Source organism: Lynx canadensis, chromosome B1, assembly GCF_007474595.2.
Source record: "Lynx canadensis isolate LIC74 chromosome B1, mLynCan4.pri.v2, whole genome shotgun sequence".
In the NCBI taxonomy this organism is placed as follows: Eukaryota; Metazoa; Chordata; class Mammalia; order Carnivora; family Felidae; genus Lynx; species Lynx canadensis.
This window is the reverse complement of record NC_044306.2, coordinates 105,350,227-105,366,533: the sequence shown is the minus strand read 5'-3', so window position 1 is coordinate 105,366,533 and position 16,307 is coordinate 105,350,227. Positions and strand designations below refer to the sequence as shown.

Sequence of the window (16,307 nt, the reverse complement as noted above, 5' to 3'; positions counted from 1 at the left end):
TTATCTTCCAAGGACAATTTTTCAACTTGCTCTGCAAACCCATGGAATTGCTTAAAACTCACACAACTTATTACTGACAAAGGGAAACCCCCTGTCCTCACACATAAGATTGGGCCTTGAAGGGTACAATGATACATCTGTTTTATAAATATAAAACCTCTTTGGTCCTCCATGAGCTGAATTTTCTGTGTCCTAGTACTTCTGACTCAATTGACTGAATGGGTTTATACTTCAAAAAATGCCTTGTTATCCACCTAATCTTATTTTATAAAAAAATAAATAAATAAATTTAAATGATTGAAATGTGAACTAATAACTCTAACCATAACTTAAGTGTTCATTATTGGGTATTGTTTTATCCCTGACTTATAAACAACTCTCTTGTGATTCTTTATTTTAATTATTTCATGCAAGACAAAACAAAACAAATATATTTGGCAGTTAAATAGATGTTTTTCAAAACTGGGTGCATATTCTTTTTCTCATTTCTTTTGTTGCTTCCTTATAGCCTTGGAAATATTGAATTCATTTAATTTTTTGCAATAAACTAGTGTGTTCTTCCAAAAAATAAGAATGAGATAGATTTGTTAGAAAAGGGAAAGCCACTTTAGATTATAATTTATAATGATCAGTGGATAGATCATCCCAGAACAAAACTAACTGAATCACTTCAAACTTCAATAGTGTCATAGTTTTGGAACTTAAAGGTATTCTTTTACTTTCAAGAGTACCACTTAAAATTTAAATGGACCAGGAGAGGGGCACCTGGGTGGCTAAGTTAGTTAAGCATCTGATTTTGGCTCAGGTCATGATCTTGTAGCCCATGAGTTTGGTCCCCATGAGTATCATCTCACGGTCCATGATTTTGGTCTGTGCTGACAGCTCAGAGCCTGGAGTCTGCTTCAGATTCTGTGTCTCCCTCTCTCTCTCTCTGCCCCTCCCCAACTCTCATTTTCTCTCTCTCTCTCTCTCTCTCTCTCTTTCTCTCTCAAAAGTACTAAGCATTAAACATTTTTTTTTAAAATAAATGGACCAGGAGATATAAACTTAAGCCTATGTTGGTCAACATATTGATTATCATTAAAACCTTAGCAAGAATCAGTGGGCAACTGTTGTAGGTAAGTTGATATATGTTTCATGCCTAAAATGAACCTGGCTATGAAAATATTCTTCAAGAAGCATTGCTTACCAGACTGAGCTGTCTGGACTTAGAATCTTGATTTTAATAAAAAGGGATCATCTTGGTAGAAAACATCTACAGTAGTATCTGAAAGTGTTCTTAAGTTTGAAATTGTATGACATGTTACATGGTTCATGGAAAACTATTAAACTCACATTATAAAACGAAACCTAAACACATTAGTATCACTTAGGGTCCCAGCAGGAAATAGCTGGCATGCTCAAAGGAGTAATTAAAAATAATATAATGCAGGGACTAAAGGCAGGTTTAAGTGAACCAACAGATGATACTGAAGCACTGGGAGATAAAAAGCAGAAGCTACTATTACCTTTAGGCCTGAAGATACAAGAAGATGGAATGTGTTATTGCAACATAAGAGTTAAGGCATCGTAGAGGAGCTATGACTCTCTAGATGGAGGAACAGAGCCATTGCCAAACTGTGACCCAGCAGGTTCGGCAGGGAGAACATCTACCTGACCTCTCATTCCTCTGCTCTTTGATGTCTTAACTGGGGCTTCCTGTTGACCAAATCCAACCAGGGCACACAGAGGAGCTCAGCCTGTGCTGTCTCTAGAGGCCAGTGCCCGGAGGGTGGAGAGTGGAGAGGGTGGAGAATGAACTTGGAAAGGCAAAGGGAGAATAATCAGCATAACATTTTACCATTATCATAATTCTACAGGATATAAACCTCCAATTATTCCTCACTAAGGAGCTGGTGGGAGCTCTCAGTCATTATTCTTGTCCTCTGAATTTCTCCTTTCCAGGTTCTAAAAGTTCTCTTTTAGGTTTTTTTTTTTCAATTTTTGTTCCATGTCATTCTGTGCAAGAACATGATGCAATCTTTATAGCAGGGATGTTTTTATTATTTGCAAAACAATGTTTTTTTTCTTTCCTCTTTGCTAAACTTTGCTTAGTATCAAGACTTGCATAGTTGATTTCAATAAAGGATTTTTCTCTTTGACATTATTCTTAATATCCTGGCTGCCTAAGTTCCCCATTATGCTGGGATGGCTTTCATTAGTTCATTTAGCTGTACAGTGCTCTCCTTAAACTGTCCTGCCCTGTATCTCCTTCTTAAAGTCAGTGCTCCATCCACGTCAGCAATGGGAAAGGTTTTAAAACTTTTTTTTAATGTGAGAAGTCACTTTCTGACTAGCGTCAGACTTCACAATGTGACATAATTATTTTTAATGTAAACTCAATTCTTTTAATACGTCTGCCCTCACTTTTCTCTGTTCTTTTTTTTTATTCCAGTTCCTTTGTCATAGATTTACTTCCCTTTTCCATTTACTTACAATGCTATGAATTAAATGTTGACTTGATGGTACATAGTGCATTGTGTGTGTGAGAGGGGTAAGAAGTGTGTAAAGTGGTCTTATAGGTCGAAAGGTGGATTAAAAACCAGAGTTAATGTTATAGTTTGCAGATCTATTTACCTCTCCCGAATAAAAGTTTCTCAGAGAGGGTGGCAGTGTTTTTACACGTTATGTGATTCTAACTATTGCTTTCTTTTTCAGATCCGAAGCCAGAGCAAAGCCTCTGGGTCTGGGCTCTGTGAGGGGGATGAAGTGGTTTCTATCAATGGCAACCCTTGTGCAGACCTTACCTACCCCCAGGTCATCAAGCTCATGGAGAGCATAACAGACTCTCTCCAAATGCTCATCAAAAGGTACAAAAGAGTTGTTGGAATATATGTTTTCTCTTGAAGTTAGATAGGACTGACTACAGCTTTTACTACCTATATAATTTGTCATTTATGGGGAAATTGGGGTTGCTCTGTAGAAAGTCAGTTTAGTTAAACAGAAGAACCACCATGTTTGAAAAATGGCAATTCTAATCAACTTAATTTTCTGGTTAATTGAGAATTAACTTGAAAATCTTTGTTTTATGAACTTTGTTGAAAATCTTAGGTATTTTAGACTAGTTGTTTAGAAAGCTCAGTATGTTGAACGTAATTTAATACTTCTGGGTCAAGATTTTATGGTGGGTCAGGATCACTAAATTATAATTCCAGATTCACAGATGAATTAAAAATGTTTAACTTAACTATAGAGAAAAAACTGATGGACACCATCAGACGGGAGGGGGGTGGGAGGTTGAAGGAGAAAGGTGACAGGGATTAGGGAGTGCACTTGTCATGATGAACACTGGATAATGTATGGAAGTGTTGAATTACTATATTGTACACCTGAAACTGATAATAACACTGTATGTTCATTATACTGGAATTAAAATTTTAAAAATAGCAGCAATAAATTCCATTAAAAAGTGTTTAAGTGTTAAATCGTTATATTGTACAATAATTTTTTATAGAAAGAGAATGCCTAGGAGAAGGAAAAGAACAACAAAAACCCTAAAAGCAGCTAGATTTCTGCTTGTCAGGACCTCCAGTAAAAGCATTTGGGTATGGATAAAAGCAGATGGTTAGAATAAAGGTTTTGGGACTATTAATGGAAATCACCTGTTACTCTGGTCTCTCCAAATATCACCCTTCCCACCTAACGGCTTCAAAATGCACTAGTAAACTTTAAACACTGAAAAAAAAAAAAAAAAGAATACAACAAGGGCAATCACAAAAAAAGAAAAAAAAAACTACAGCATGAGCGTTTTTGCAGTGTGCAAATCACAGTACTGTGTGCAAATTCAGACTGACTTTGCAAGTGAGGCTCTGACCATTACATTGTAATGAATCCGGAAAGGAAAGTTCTGGCTTCTTGGAGAGAGCCTTCAGGAAGAAGATGTCAGAGGACATCTCACATAGAATTTAAAGCTCTCCAGGTTTTGTCTTAACTCTGCAGAAACACTACATGCAGCATTACCCCTCTGATAATCATTCACTATTGATTCCATTTCTATATACACATGAACTCAGCAAGGCCATAATCTTGTGAAAATAAAAGAAATATAGCATTATTCTTGGAATCTCCCATCTAAATATTTAGCCATCAAGCCCAATGTTCAAGCCCAATATTTAGGATCCTACTTAATTATAAAGCTACCATTTGCTTTTATAAGGAAACTAATGGGAAGCTTGCCAAGTGCGGACACAGTGTTAGCCATACTCATGCATAAATCTGTGAGGTATCAAAGACGTCCATCTTTGTAAAAGTTTAATCATATCCCAAATAGGGGGAAAACCTTTATCTAATTTATTCCCTTTTTAGTGTCCTTACTCTGTCAATGAGGCCAATTTCTTTGGAACATATTTGTGGTCTGGGACATTCCCTGCTAGTTCTTGTTTTGATTACAGTGGCTATCACTGGGAAAATCCTTGGTGATTTAGAGCCGAGCCTCTGGTACGTATTTGCTTTCAGAAATAAATGAACTAGTTCTCTGCTACTTTTAATAATTGGAAATATGATTATTATTTTCTCTTAAGAATTTTGACTTTTACAAAATAAATCATTGATGAGATTCGAATGGAATCTCAAATTAAAATCAGCCCAAAGGCAATCATCACTATCATTGTCACCACCACCACCACAACCATTCTGGATAGCTGAACACTGTACCTATGTAGGCTGAATGGAAATGAAATCTCTAACCTCTGTTGCTTTTATGATCTTTACTCTTGTACATCCATTTTACTTCTGCTACCAGTAAATATTAACATTTATCTAAACCATTGGCCTGTATTACAGTCTATAAGCCTGGAATAAATTCAAATGACTCTCTTCTCAGCTTCCTAATTGATTGCTAACATAATTCAAAGTGATTTAATCTACTTCCATCTGAGGCCTTCCTAAATTAAAACTCTCTGACCTTGTGGTACCATCAAATTTAGTTGCATGGAGTGTATTCATCATTTCCTATATAAGAAAGATCTAATTTGCTATCACCATGTTTTTAAAATGCTATATTATAATTTTTTTTTTAATTACTGGGAAACTTTACAGATTACTTCCTTAGAGAAAACTTCATTTCACTTGATTGTTGGTTTTTTATTGTTTTGTTCAGTTTTGTTTTACTAAGTGCAGTCAAAAGCAAGGTTAGGAGCAATTGTTTTGAACATTAGAAATTCTATCAGATAGATTCTAAGATATATTCCTTTGGGTAGCCCCTTGAGTAGGGGTTCACTCCCTTCAAGTGATGACTTGGCATTAATCAGGGTGCATTTTGAGGGAAGACAAAAGGGGCAGAGATAGACACTGCTGTTTTTTGCTTGTTTTTTTTTTTTGAACTTACAAATGTGAGACATGAAGGCATCACCTACAGCTATTCTGTAAATGATGCTTCTCTTCTAAAAGCCGTTAGAATTTTGAGTTTTAGCAAGAAGTCATTTGACTCTTAAACTGGCATTGCTTCTTGCAAACCTAGGTTTGCAAAACCAACTGAGAATGGTTAAGGTCAGAATCAAAGGATTGTGGTGAGCAGCTCTGGACTTCTTAGCTGAGAGATAAAGAACAGTTTGATTTCAGAGATCCTACAAGGAAATGCTCCAAGACACAGGTTCAAACAGGAGAAGGGGAGACATCTCCGATTATAAATACTCCATGACTCAATGATTCATTGCAGCATGGAAAGGATTTCTCTTTACACAAGAGTACTGGGCTGGGGTCCACTTATTACAAAACACATGCTCACTGGAGTTTGAAAAACAGCTTCTATTTCATTCCTTTCAGGAAAGCACAGCCTCTAAAAGGATTACTTGAATTATGTGTATATTAATATTGTTCTGAAGCTGCTGAATATGTTTATGTGACATAGTGTTCAGACCTAAACTTAGTCAGTAAGACATTGAAATGCTTTGTCATATTAGAACAAACATGGTTATTTGAAAACACACAAATAGTTACAGATAAAGGACATCCATGAAGCTATAACCTGTGCTTTTAAAAAATAAAAGCTGAATTTAGGATGGATTTAGGTTCCATAATCTTTTGTAAGCATTTTGGCTTTGCTTTAAAGAAAAGTTTATTTGGAAGATCCTTAAGTAATAAGATAAACATGTTGCCAACTTCTGCTTTCAAATATGTTGCAGTTGACATTTAGGAGGAAATATTTTGACGGTATCATGTATCATAAAAGTGTTGGGAAGTTCTTTGGCAGGTGTAACACACTCCAGTTTAACCATCTGGACTGATTTTTCTGTGTGCAGACCATCCAGTGGAGTAAATGAGACTTCCATCTCTGAAACTGAAAACAAAAACCCTGAGCATCCCACCCATGAGCGGTGCGTGGAAAGTACCACTCTGCAGATTCGACCAGCCACAAAGAACCGGCACAGAGAGTTCTATGTTGCCTCGATCAAGAGTGGAGTTCCTCTAACTGAGGACCAAGGGAGTGGTCCTGGTTTTTCTGAGAGCATAAAAGAAGAAACAGGCCTGAGCTACCATGTGGCTCCCTACATGCCCGACTCCCAAAGAGGACGCCTAGCAGAGGAGGTTATCTTAAGGGAGAAGGCAGAAGCTGGGCAGCCAGGCCCGGTGGTTGAGTTACAACTGTCCCTTTCACAAGAGAGACACAAGGGCACAAATGTCCCCGTGGTGGCTCTCCTGGGAGCTGAAAAATCTAAGTCTCCTGACCCAGATCCTTATTTACAACACGACAGGATTGTCCACATAAATTCGGTCCCCACGAATGAGAAAGGGGAGCCTTCTCTGAGGTCCAGCAAGATAATCCAGATCTCCAGTGGCAAAGAGTTAAAAGTGATCCAGGGAAATGAAGCAGGAGACAAGGGGCTGCCCCGAGTGGAAGTGATACTCGACTGCTTGGACAGGCAGAAGACGGAAGGGTGCAGGCTTCAGGCAGGAAAGGGGTGTGTGGATTCTCCAGTGGAAGGAGGGCAGTCAGAAGCACCTCCTTCTCTGGTATCCTTTGCAGTCTCATCAGAAGGCACAGAGCAGGGAGAAGATCCACGCTTGGAAAGGGATCACAGCAGACCTCACAAGCACAGAGCGCGTCACGCACGTAAGTCCTTCTCTGGGGCCACTGCTGGGCTATCGGAAGGGGCTTGGGAGCTTAAGGCTTTTTGCTGCTGCTTCCCTTGCATGGATTTTTTTTTTTTTTTTAAGATTTTTCTCATGTCTCCTTGTGATTTGAAAAAATTATTAATGCACAGAATAACAAATGTGAAACTGTGGAGAATACCAATTTCTGAAATGGAGGCACTAAGTGTGAAGTTAGTAGTAGATTTAAATGCTATTTAATGCAGTTTCTTTTATCCCCAAAGGCACAGGAGCTGCTAAAGAAAATAATGTTGTTAAATGTGTCCCTTTGATTTGTCTCAGAATGTTGTAATATTTCAGGTAAAATGTCACAGGGGAGTATTTGAAGTCATTGTGGACTCTGAGTTTAAATGTCAAAAACCGTGGAGTCTGCTTCTGAGAGATGTCTTTAAAATGCAGGCTCCACCACTGATATTAAAAGCAGATCCTCATTTTGAAAAAAATCATTGTGCAGCTTGATGATGCTTGCAGAAGTGAGTTTGATGGACAAGGACATGTGGAGTACTGAGCAGTTACATGAGCCTCTCCGTTTTGTAGGTCTTCATTCGACTGCACAGCATTTCATCTACCTTCTAGACACAGAAGTCATTCTCCAGGGCCATGTGGAGGCATTTAAATGCCCCCAAACACAGAATATATTTAAATTCAAGGCTGTTGACGGTGTTTTGTTTTACCCAGGGGAGTGATCACCAGAAGGAGAATGAGGATAAGAATGGCAGTTAGGTTTTATGATTTTTATTATTTTCTTTTCTCTCCCTCTCTTTTTTAAACAAATTTTGGAATTCCATTTGAGGAGGTAAAGGCTGACCGGCAAAGGCACTTGAATGTATGAGTGACACACAATGGTAATGAACTCAGTTATTCAAAGTAGCATACGAAATCTCCTAACCTATCGTTATTCCTTTCAAAGCATATTTTTAGCATAACCATTTGTAGCTTTATTGGCAAGTCCTGTTAATCGTCCTTGTACTTGAAGCATCTGTATGCATCTTCACATTTGTAGCCTATCAGACAAGTGTATTAAGGCAGCATTCACATACTTTACATGTTGACAGTGAAGTTTTAGCAACAACCGTGCAACTGTGACTGTCAATTCAGTAGTAAGTTGTGTAACACCACTCAGAAAGAGGAATTACATTTAGGAATGATCACACTTTCTACTACTTTCTCCAAATAAAATTTGATTGCCAGGGAATATCTGTAACTTTGTCATAAAACTGTTCACTCTGATTCTATTCTATTTTTAAAAAATGAATCACTGAGTCTTATATTTTCCAGTGACAAAAAAAAGCTAATTTTTACTCATAAAATATTCAACAGGTTTTCCTGAAATTTCCATGTAACTATTTTAAAGAATTCAGAACTTACTTGTGAATCATGCTCCTTATCATTATATACATGATGACAATTAACTGATGCTATAAGTTAATTTTCCACCAATTTATTTTTGTAACCATAATGATAAAATTAAAAATTTGTATATAAATGTTTGTTACTTTAAAACCATCAAACTCTCATTTTAAATGATTTAATTCCCGCATCAGCTTTTCCCCGCAGTTAAGGGTCACCAGTCACATAGTTTTTAAATTTCCCCAAGATTTACACTTATTCTTGTTGCCACTAAAGTAGTGTTGGATTTCCAAAATAGCAATAATTTTTCAAACAAATTTATCTAGACAGCTTTTTAGCTTAAATTTCTTAGATGTATTCACAATGAGCCAGTGTTCTGAATTATTAGCAATTATTGACTCAATGCCTTCAATTATTATTCATTCTGTTTTTTGAACTTATATTAATCCAGCCTTCATGAATACAAAGACTCTGGGGGAGATGTCAAAGTTAAAAAAAAAAAAAGAAGAAGAAGAAGAAGAAGAAAACTTAAATATTTAAATTCATTACATTAAAACACTTAGGTAAATAAAAGTTTCTTGCCTCCCCACCCCTGTTTTAAAAATGCTTGAAACCAGTTTTATATTGACATTTTATTTTTTAAATATGGAAGTACAAGGTATGTCTTAACTTGTTTTACAGAAAATATTATGTCCTTAAATTATTTCCTTTTTAGTTTGGATTACATCCTCTTAACTGACATTTAGTAGCCAGCGTTTATTGTCCAAGTATAAAGATCCATATGCTACGTATATTCTAGTCAGTATACGTAAAGATGTATTTATATGAGCAAGTGAAACAGACCATTGTGTAGTTACATATATCATCGCATGTCATCATAAAAGTATACATTTTGAAATAAATAAGAGAGAGAAATTAGTTAGATTGTTTCAGAACTCAGTGGCTAATTGTAAGCATGTTTTTTTCATATTCACTTTTCCCCAGGAGAGTTGACTTCTGGGTTGCTCTGAGGGCTTCTTGGAATTCACCAACTCACTATAATTTTTGTACATTCCCTAGGGCTCAGGAGAAGTGAAAGCCTATCAGAAAAGCAGGTGAAAGAAGCAAAATCTAAATGCAAAAGCATTGCCCTCCTTCTAACCGACGCCCCCAACCCCAACTCCAAGGGGGTGTTGATGTTTAAGAAGCGTCGTAGGCGGGCCAAGAAATACACCCTAGTCAGCTACGGCACCGGTGAGCTTGAGCGAGAGGCAGACGAGGAGGAAGAAGGAGACAAAGAAGACAACTGTGAAGTAGCATTTCTGGGCACGAGTGAATCAGAGGTGGATGAAGAGTTATTGTCTGACATTGACGACAGTGCACAAGTTGTGAACTTTGACTGGGATTCTGGACTAGTGGACATCGAGAAGAAACTGAACAGAGGGGACAAGATGGAGATGCTGCCAGACACCACGGGCAAGGGTGCCCTCATGTTTGCCAAGAGGAGGGAGCGAATGGATCAAATCACAGCCCAAAGAGAGGAGGAGAGGATGGGAGGAGTGCCAGGCAGAGAGCCAGATGCTGCCCAGACAGACAGCCTGAGAACCATGGCTTCTTACCAGAGGAAGGAAGAAGAGTCTGTGAAAGTGCAGAGCTCAGTGAGCAGAAGCTACATCGAGGTGAGCCATGGTCTTGGCCATGGGCCCCAACAGAATGGCTTCAGTGGGGTGTCCGAAACGGCAGAGGCCCAGAGGACGGTCCCTATGAACAGAACAGCCAAACCCTTCCCGGGGTCTGTGAGCCAGCCTGCAGCCCCCTTCTCCCCAACCCGGAATATGACGAGTCCCATCGCGGACTTCCCTGCGCCTCCACCTTATTCTGCGGTCACACCTCCACCTGAGGGCTTCCCCAGAGCAGTGTCGAGTCCCACAGCTGGCCCAGCGCAGCCTCCTCCGTGGCCCCAGCCTGCCCCGTGGTCCCAGCCAGCCTTTTACGATTCATCTGAGCGGATAGCTTCCCGGGATGAAAGGATCGCTGTGCCTGCAAAAAGAACCGGAATATTGCAGGAGGCCAAAAGGAGGAGCACGACAAAACCCATGTTCACTTTTAAAGAGCCCAAGGTGAACCCGAATCCTGAACTCTTGTCACTTCTTCAAAATTCAGAAGGCAAAAAGGGAGCTGGAGCTGGAGGCGATTCCGGACCCGAAGAAGACTACCTCAGTTTAGGAGCAGAGGCTTGTAATTTCATGCAGAGCTCCTCTGCCAAACAAAAGACTCCGCCTCCTGTCGCTCCGAAACCTGCAGTCAAGTCCTCGTCCTCCCAACCAGTAACTCCAGTTTCTCCGGTCTGGTCCCCAGGAATGGCTCCAAGCCAACCTCCTGCCTTCCCCACGTCCAACCCATCGCAGGGCACCGTTGTCTCCTCCATCAAAATAGCCCAGCCTTCCTACGCTCCTGCCCGGCCCACGAGTGCTCTGACCCTGGCTGGTCCCTTCAAAGGACCACAGGCAGCAGTGGCCAGTCCGAACTACACACCGAAGCCAACGGCTCCCGCACCGACAGTAAACGCCGCTCATGCTGGTGCAGTGGGACCATCCAATGAGCTTCCGGGAATGAGCGGGAAAGGAGCCCAGCTCTTTGCTAAAAGGCAGTCGAGGATGGAGAAGTACGTGGTGGATTCAGACACCGTGCAGGCCCATGCGGCTCGCGCCCAGTCTCCCACTCCCTCTCTACCGGCCGGATGGAAGTACTCCTCCAACGTCCGAGCACCTCCTCCTGTGGCCTACAATCCTATCCACTCCCCCTCCTACCCTCTGGCCGCTGTCAAGTCTCAGTCATCAGCCCCACAGGCCTCCAAGACAAGCAAGAAAAAGGGCAAAAAACCCCTCAATGCTTTGGACGTCATGAAGCACCAACCATACCAGCTAAATGCATCCTTGTTTACTTTCCAACCTCCAGATGCAAAGGATGGCCTCCTCCAAAAGTCATCCATCAAGGTCAATTCGATGCCAGCCATGAAGCAAGCTCTTCCCCCCCGGCCAGTGAATGCTGGCTCGCCCACTAATGCACAGGCCTCATCTGTGTACTCAGTCCCAGCATATAGCTCTCAGCATCCCTTCTTTGCAGAGGCCACCTCGCCCGTCAGTGCGTCGCCAGTGCCCATGGGCATTCCCACCTCTCCAAAGCAAGAATCAGCCTCTACATCTTATTTTGTGGCACCAAGGCCGAAGTTCTCAGCCAAGAAAAGTGGTGTCACAGTTCAGGTGTGGAAACCATCTATTGCGGAAGAGTGATCTTGTAGCCGAAGCTGAGTGTCCACTTTGCTTGAAACAAATTGTTTGCAGTGTTACTTGAGTCCCCGAGAATGCCTAGCAAGTCCTCAACTTACTTAATTTCAGATGTCACTTCCCAATCTGGGTCCAAGGAGCATAATATTTTTAATGAGTCAAAAATCTAACTCAGATTGACTTAAAACATATTTATCTTCTTTGCACACTTAAAAAATATGGGAGCACCCCAAAATAGACATGTGCCATTATATTAAGTAAGCAGGATACTTAGGATTTATGCTTTAGTCACGAGAAAGACAGTGATCAGTGTTATCAAACCTTGCACACAGCCTTTATGTAGTGTAACAGCTGTGCTCCTGTGGTGAAAAGGTTCAAGTATAGTGAAAATATAACATGTATTGGCTGAGATTTCCTTTTTAAGTAGTGCTTTATCTCTATTACTAGTGTTAAGGGATAAGAAATTTACTGAGGACAGGGATCAGCTCTGGTCTGTCAACCTCAGCCACCTGTTTGATATTGCAGAGAAGGTACTTCTGGGGGTTGTTGAAATGTATATAGTTTAGTAAGAAGGGTAAGAAAGAGGGTGTCAGTAATTACTGAGCACTTATTTTGTATTAGGTTCTTTGCCAGATGTTTTACCTGTATTAACTCGTTTCAGAAGACTTCTTTAAGGTAAATGAGATAGGGCAAGAGGGATAATTATCCTTAGAGACGGATTTCTATCTTCTCTTCCCAGTTTACTTAAGAAACTGAGTATGTATATATCTCCAATTGCCCATGAAAGTGTAAGTTTGTTTTCCTCAGCTGAGGCAAGTGGTAGGGTACAGTATAAAAGAATAATGTATAAAAGGGTGAACAGGCTGCAGATAAAGGTACACATGACTCTTATTTTTCCCTTGGGAAAGCACATCACTGAGGCATGAAAGGTTACTGACTACAGGGGCTGATTGTGAAGCACGAGGAACCCCCTATGTGTGGAGGCCGTAGGGTGAGAACACACAATGATTAATTTCTGAGTGACCTCACAGATTGTTTTTCCTTGTGTTTGTTTTGCTTTCTGACTACTGCTTCTCCCACTGTTCCTTGCAATTCTATTCTCGCACCTTCACTTTGTTATTTATATTTGATGGACCAGGAGGATTCAGGCAAGGTTACCTTGTAAATTGGATTGGTCACAGACCATGCCGTCATCCAGCTGGCTATGAAGTTAATAATGTTACTGACAGTAAACCTGAAGACCTTTCTCATGTCTATTTTAAGTCCAAGTCTGACCAACCATGGAAAATATTCAACATGAATTAATGTAGAGAACCATAAAGCATTTTTGACAGCTTCAAGGAAAACCATCTACTCAATACAGGAGATCTGTTTAGAGACCTCTTATAACAAACATCTTGCCTGGTTTGAGGGTACACGGTACCAATTTAATCCTCTGAAAATATCTGTATTCCTGTTCTTTTACTGCTGTCACTGTCAATCTGCTATATTTTTCACTATCCTATTAAAATATTACTTTCTTCTTTATCTGTTTAATGTACATGTTTTAAAAAATAATCTTCCCTGATGAGCTATTCTGACCTAAGTCACTTCTCTGCTATGTCTCTTCTATTGTTCCCAAAACATCCGAATTTCTTTTTGTGAGCATATTCATTTCTCTGTACGTTGTAAAACTGCAAGCTGCCCATTGTAAAACTCTAAGAACACACAAAAAAGAATTAAGTCAGCAACAGGGCAATGGGGCTGTTTCTTCTGCTTTTTTTTTCTGGGAAATCTTCCATTGCCTTTGGGGGCAGTTTACCTAGAGGTTTCAACCACAGGATGTAGCTTGGTCTCTCATTTGCCTTTTTGGGAAATCAATTAGGAAGATTAGTACAGGGTAAAGGAAAAAGCAATCTATCCATTATATAACACTATTGTTTAGTATTACTTGTTCCCTGCAAAGGAAGTCTGTTAAATGCTGTGCATTTTGCATTCTTTTCTAATAGAACAACAACAAAAAAGGCTTCTTGAGGTGAAGCAGGAAAGATCGTTTTTATAACTTTGCATTCTTGACATAGCATTTAAAGAATGGCATGAAGTAGAGGAAAGATAATGCAACACAAGGTAGTTAATTTGAGATCACCAGTTCAAATATGGCCTAGGATGGTAATGACCCACAAGTATTCCCAGTTGTCCAGGGGTTTGTGGTATGTAGGAATGAGAAGTGTTTTCAGTCCATTTCCTGTAGGACAGGTGGCAATCTTAGCAGAGCCACTATTTGGAGTTGATGACTAAACACACCACTAGCATGACTGGGAGTGTCATAGGGTTCCCAAAAGGCTTCTCAGAAACATGCCAGGCATGCAGTCAAACATCCACAACTTTGGGAATTGGAAACATAGGTCTCATCTTGAATCAGATGGTCCTACATTATGGAGGAGGGGTGGGAATCCTCCCAGACTGTATCTGCAGAGTGTGACCACACAATGAGATGGGGGCAGTGGGAGGGAAAGGGACCAAGCCAGCTCCCTGGAGTAAGAGGGATTCCCTTTGCCACTTGTCCTCAATCAGAGAGCCTCCTGGGAACTTGCATGCCCAATAAGCTGTATGTGCCACCTTTCAGGTTGCAGTTATGGGAATGATGTCAGTGTGGCAGGTGGGAGGCTTAGAACTCATGACCTCAGCTTCCCTCCCGTTGGGAACCCTTTGTATGATCTGGGTGTTGTTGGCTCTGTTGTGGTAGCAGATGTTTGACTGCTTGGTCGTGAGGTATGAGGAGGCAGGTTTTGTTTAGGTTTTAGCACCTTGCCTTTTCCTCTGTCCTTTGTTAGCTTAACTTCCAAGCAGAGTGCTTGTGAAGTCAAGTTTTCTTCGTCACCACGATAGCAATGATCATTTCCTGAGTGTCTGTGTTATGTTAGGTGCCTTATGTATCTTATCCCAAAGAACCCACTGCGAAGTTTACAGGCACCGGAATATAAAATAAAATGTAGTCACAGTCACTGACTTATTGCAGGACCTTATGCAATTTTTTAGCATGAGTTTCCCCTTAATAATGTCTCAAACCTCTCTTCCTGACTGTTGTGCAATGAGTCTGCACGGCACTAGGTACTCCAGGAAGAAAGGTGTATGTAAATCTAAATATGGCAGATTCCTGTCTTATAGGGGGTAGACTGAGTCACAGAACTGGTAAGATTGGGGATCTGAGCATTGCCACTTCAATCTTAAAACATTTCCAATTTTATTTCTCATATTTCAAGAATAAACACATTCTGTTGTGAGAGAGGAAGAATCACACTGTTTTCCACATTTTGACTATTCATTGATAGTAGAAAGCATAAGTTTTTAGGCATATGTGTCATGAGTCACATTTGGATTGTCATTCTGGAGCATGTAAAACTTTGTATTTCAAAATATATCTAGCATGACTGTTGATGATAACATGTATCTCATTTAATCTTCATAAGAACCAATTCATTTAATTATAGGAAAACTGATCCGAGTCACAAATAGTTCTTTCAAGCAAGCTGGGGTCAAAATTCTTTTAGGTAGTGCTGACCCCTTTCAAGAAATGGGCTTCTTCATGGGCAGCTGAGTGTTATCACAAAGCCTAAATTCTAGCCTGGCAGCAAGAGTCACATCTGAGATGTCAAAAACAAATGATCCACATTTAAAGGGTGTGGCCTAGCAAATGTGGGACCATTGTCCTATTTACAGCCACTAGGTTAAAGAACTTTGAAGGTCGTTTGGCTGCTGACAGGCGTATCAAACACTAGGACTCCATGGCACTTTCACAGGGAGGCCTCTTAAGAGCCCAGAAGACACATGGCTGTTACTGTCTGAGTGTGGATTTAATCTTTCAGACAAAAGCCCTTGCTGTGTATCATTTTATCCAGTCATAGAGTTGAGAAGCCGCAAGCACCCGTATTCTAAGGGTGAGTTCCTGAAACCCACTGCTGTTTATGAGTCACAGCCGGCCTGGCAGGAAGGGTATTTGAAGTCATGGTTATCAAAAAGAAGTGATTGTTTTCTGAAAAGCTAAATGCTTAAAATGCTTCCAAAGGGAGGCAGTGGGTTGTGTGCTCATTCCCTCCTAAAATCAGAGTTGTTGAGTTTGTTTTAAAAATTGCTAAAAGTTCATGAGAAAAATATGTAAATTCTAAGAACCAACATTATATTCTCTGACACACTGACCCTCACTGGTCTCATGTCCCCTTATCACTGGACTCTGGGGGACACAAAGACTCATGTAACACTTCAGTGCTGCTGAATTCGTCAACAAGTATTCTGGGAAAAAGCAGAATTGAATTCTTCTCTAGACTTCCCACCAGGGTTGGCTAAAGGCCATAAAGCAAACTAGCAAATTCCCACAGGACCCAAACACCAGGCAAAATCACTAAAAGAGGCCAGCCTCCGTTTCTTCCTCTATGGTTAAAAAAAAAAAAAAAAAAAAAGTACAAAAATTTTAGGCTATTCTATGGAGTAACAAGCCAATAAAAACCAGCCTTCAGGAGGAGCCCCCAAATCAAACCTATCCTTTCCTTGATGTTATCAGGTACAGCCAATTTCTTAACTTTTTAA

The 16,307-nt window shown here is 40.2% G+C and overlaps 1 protein-coding gene across 2 annotated transcripts in view; it reads left to right on the top strand.

The window, feature by feature from the left end:
* Positions 1-16,307, top strand: part of SYNPO2 (synaptopodin 2) — a 166,294-nt gene that overhangs the window by 127,273 nt on the left and 22,714 nt on the right. Inside the window, exons 2-4 of one of the 2 annotated variants that reach the window (XM_030313164.1) lie at positions 2,698-2,849; positions 6,279-7,090; positions 9,538-11,720. In XM_030313164.1, coding sequence (XP_030169024.1) covers positions 2,698-2,849; positions 6,279-7,090; positions 9,538-11,720 — 3,147 coding nt within the window. Of the gene's footprint in view, positions 1-2,697; positions 2,850-6,278; positions 7,091-9,537; positions 16,213-16,307 lie in introns of those variants that run through there. The other variant, XM_030313163.1, reaches the window with a different exon arrangement.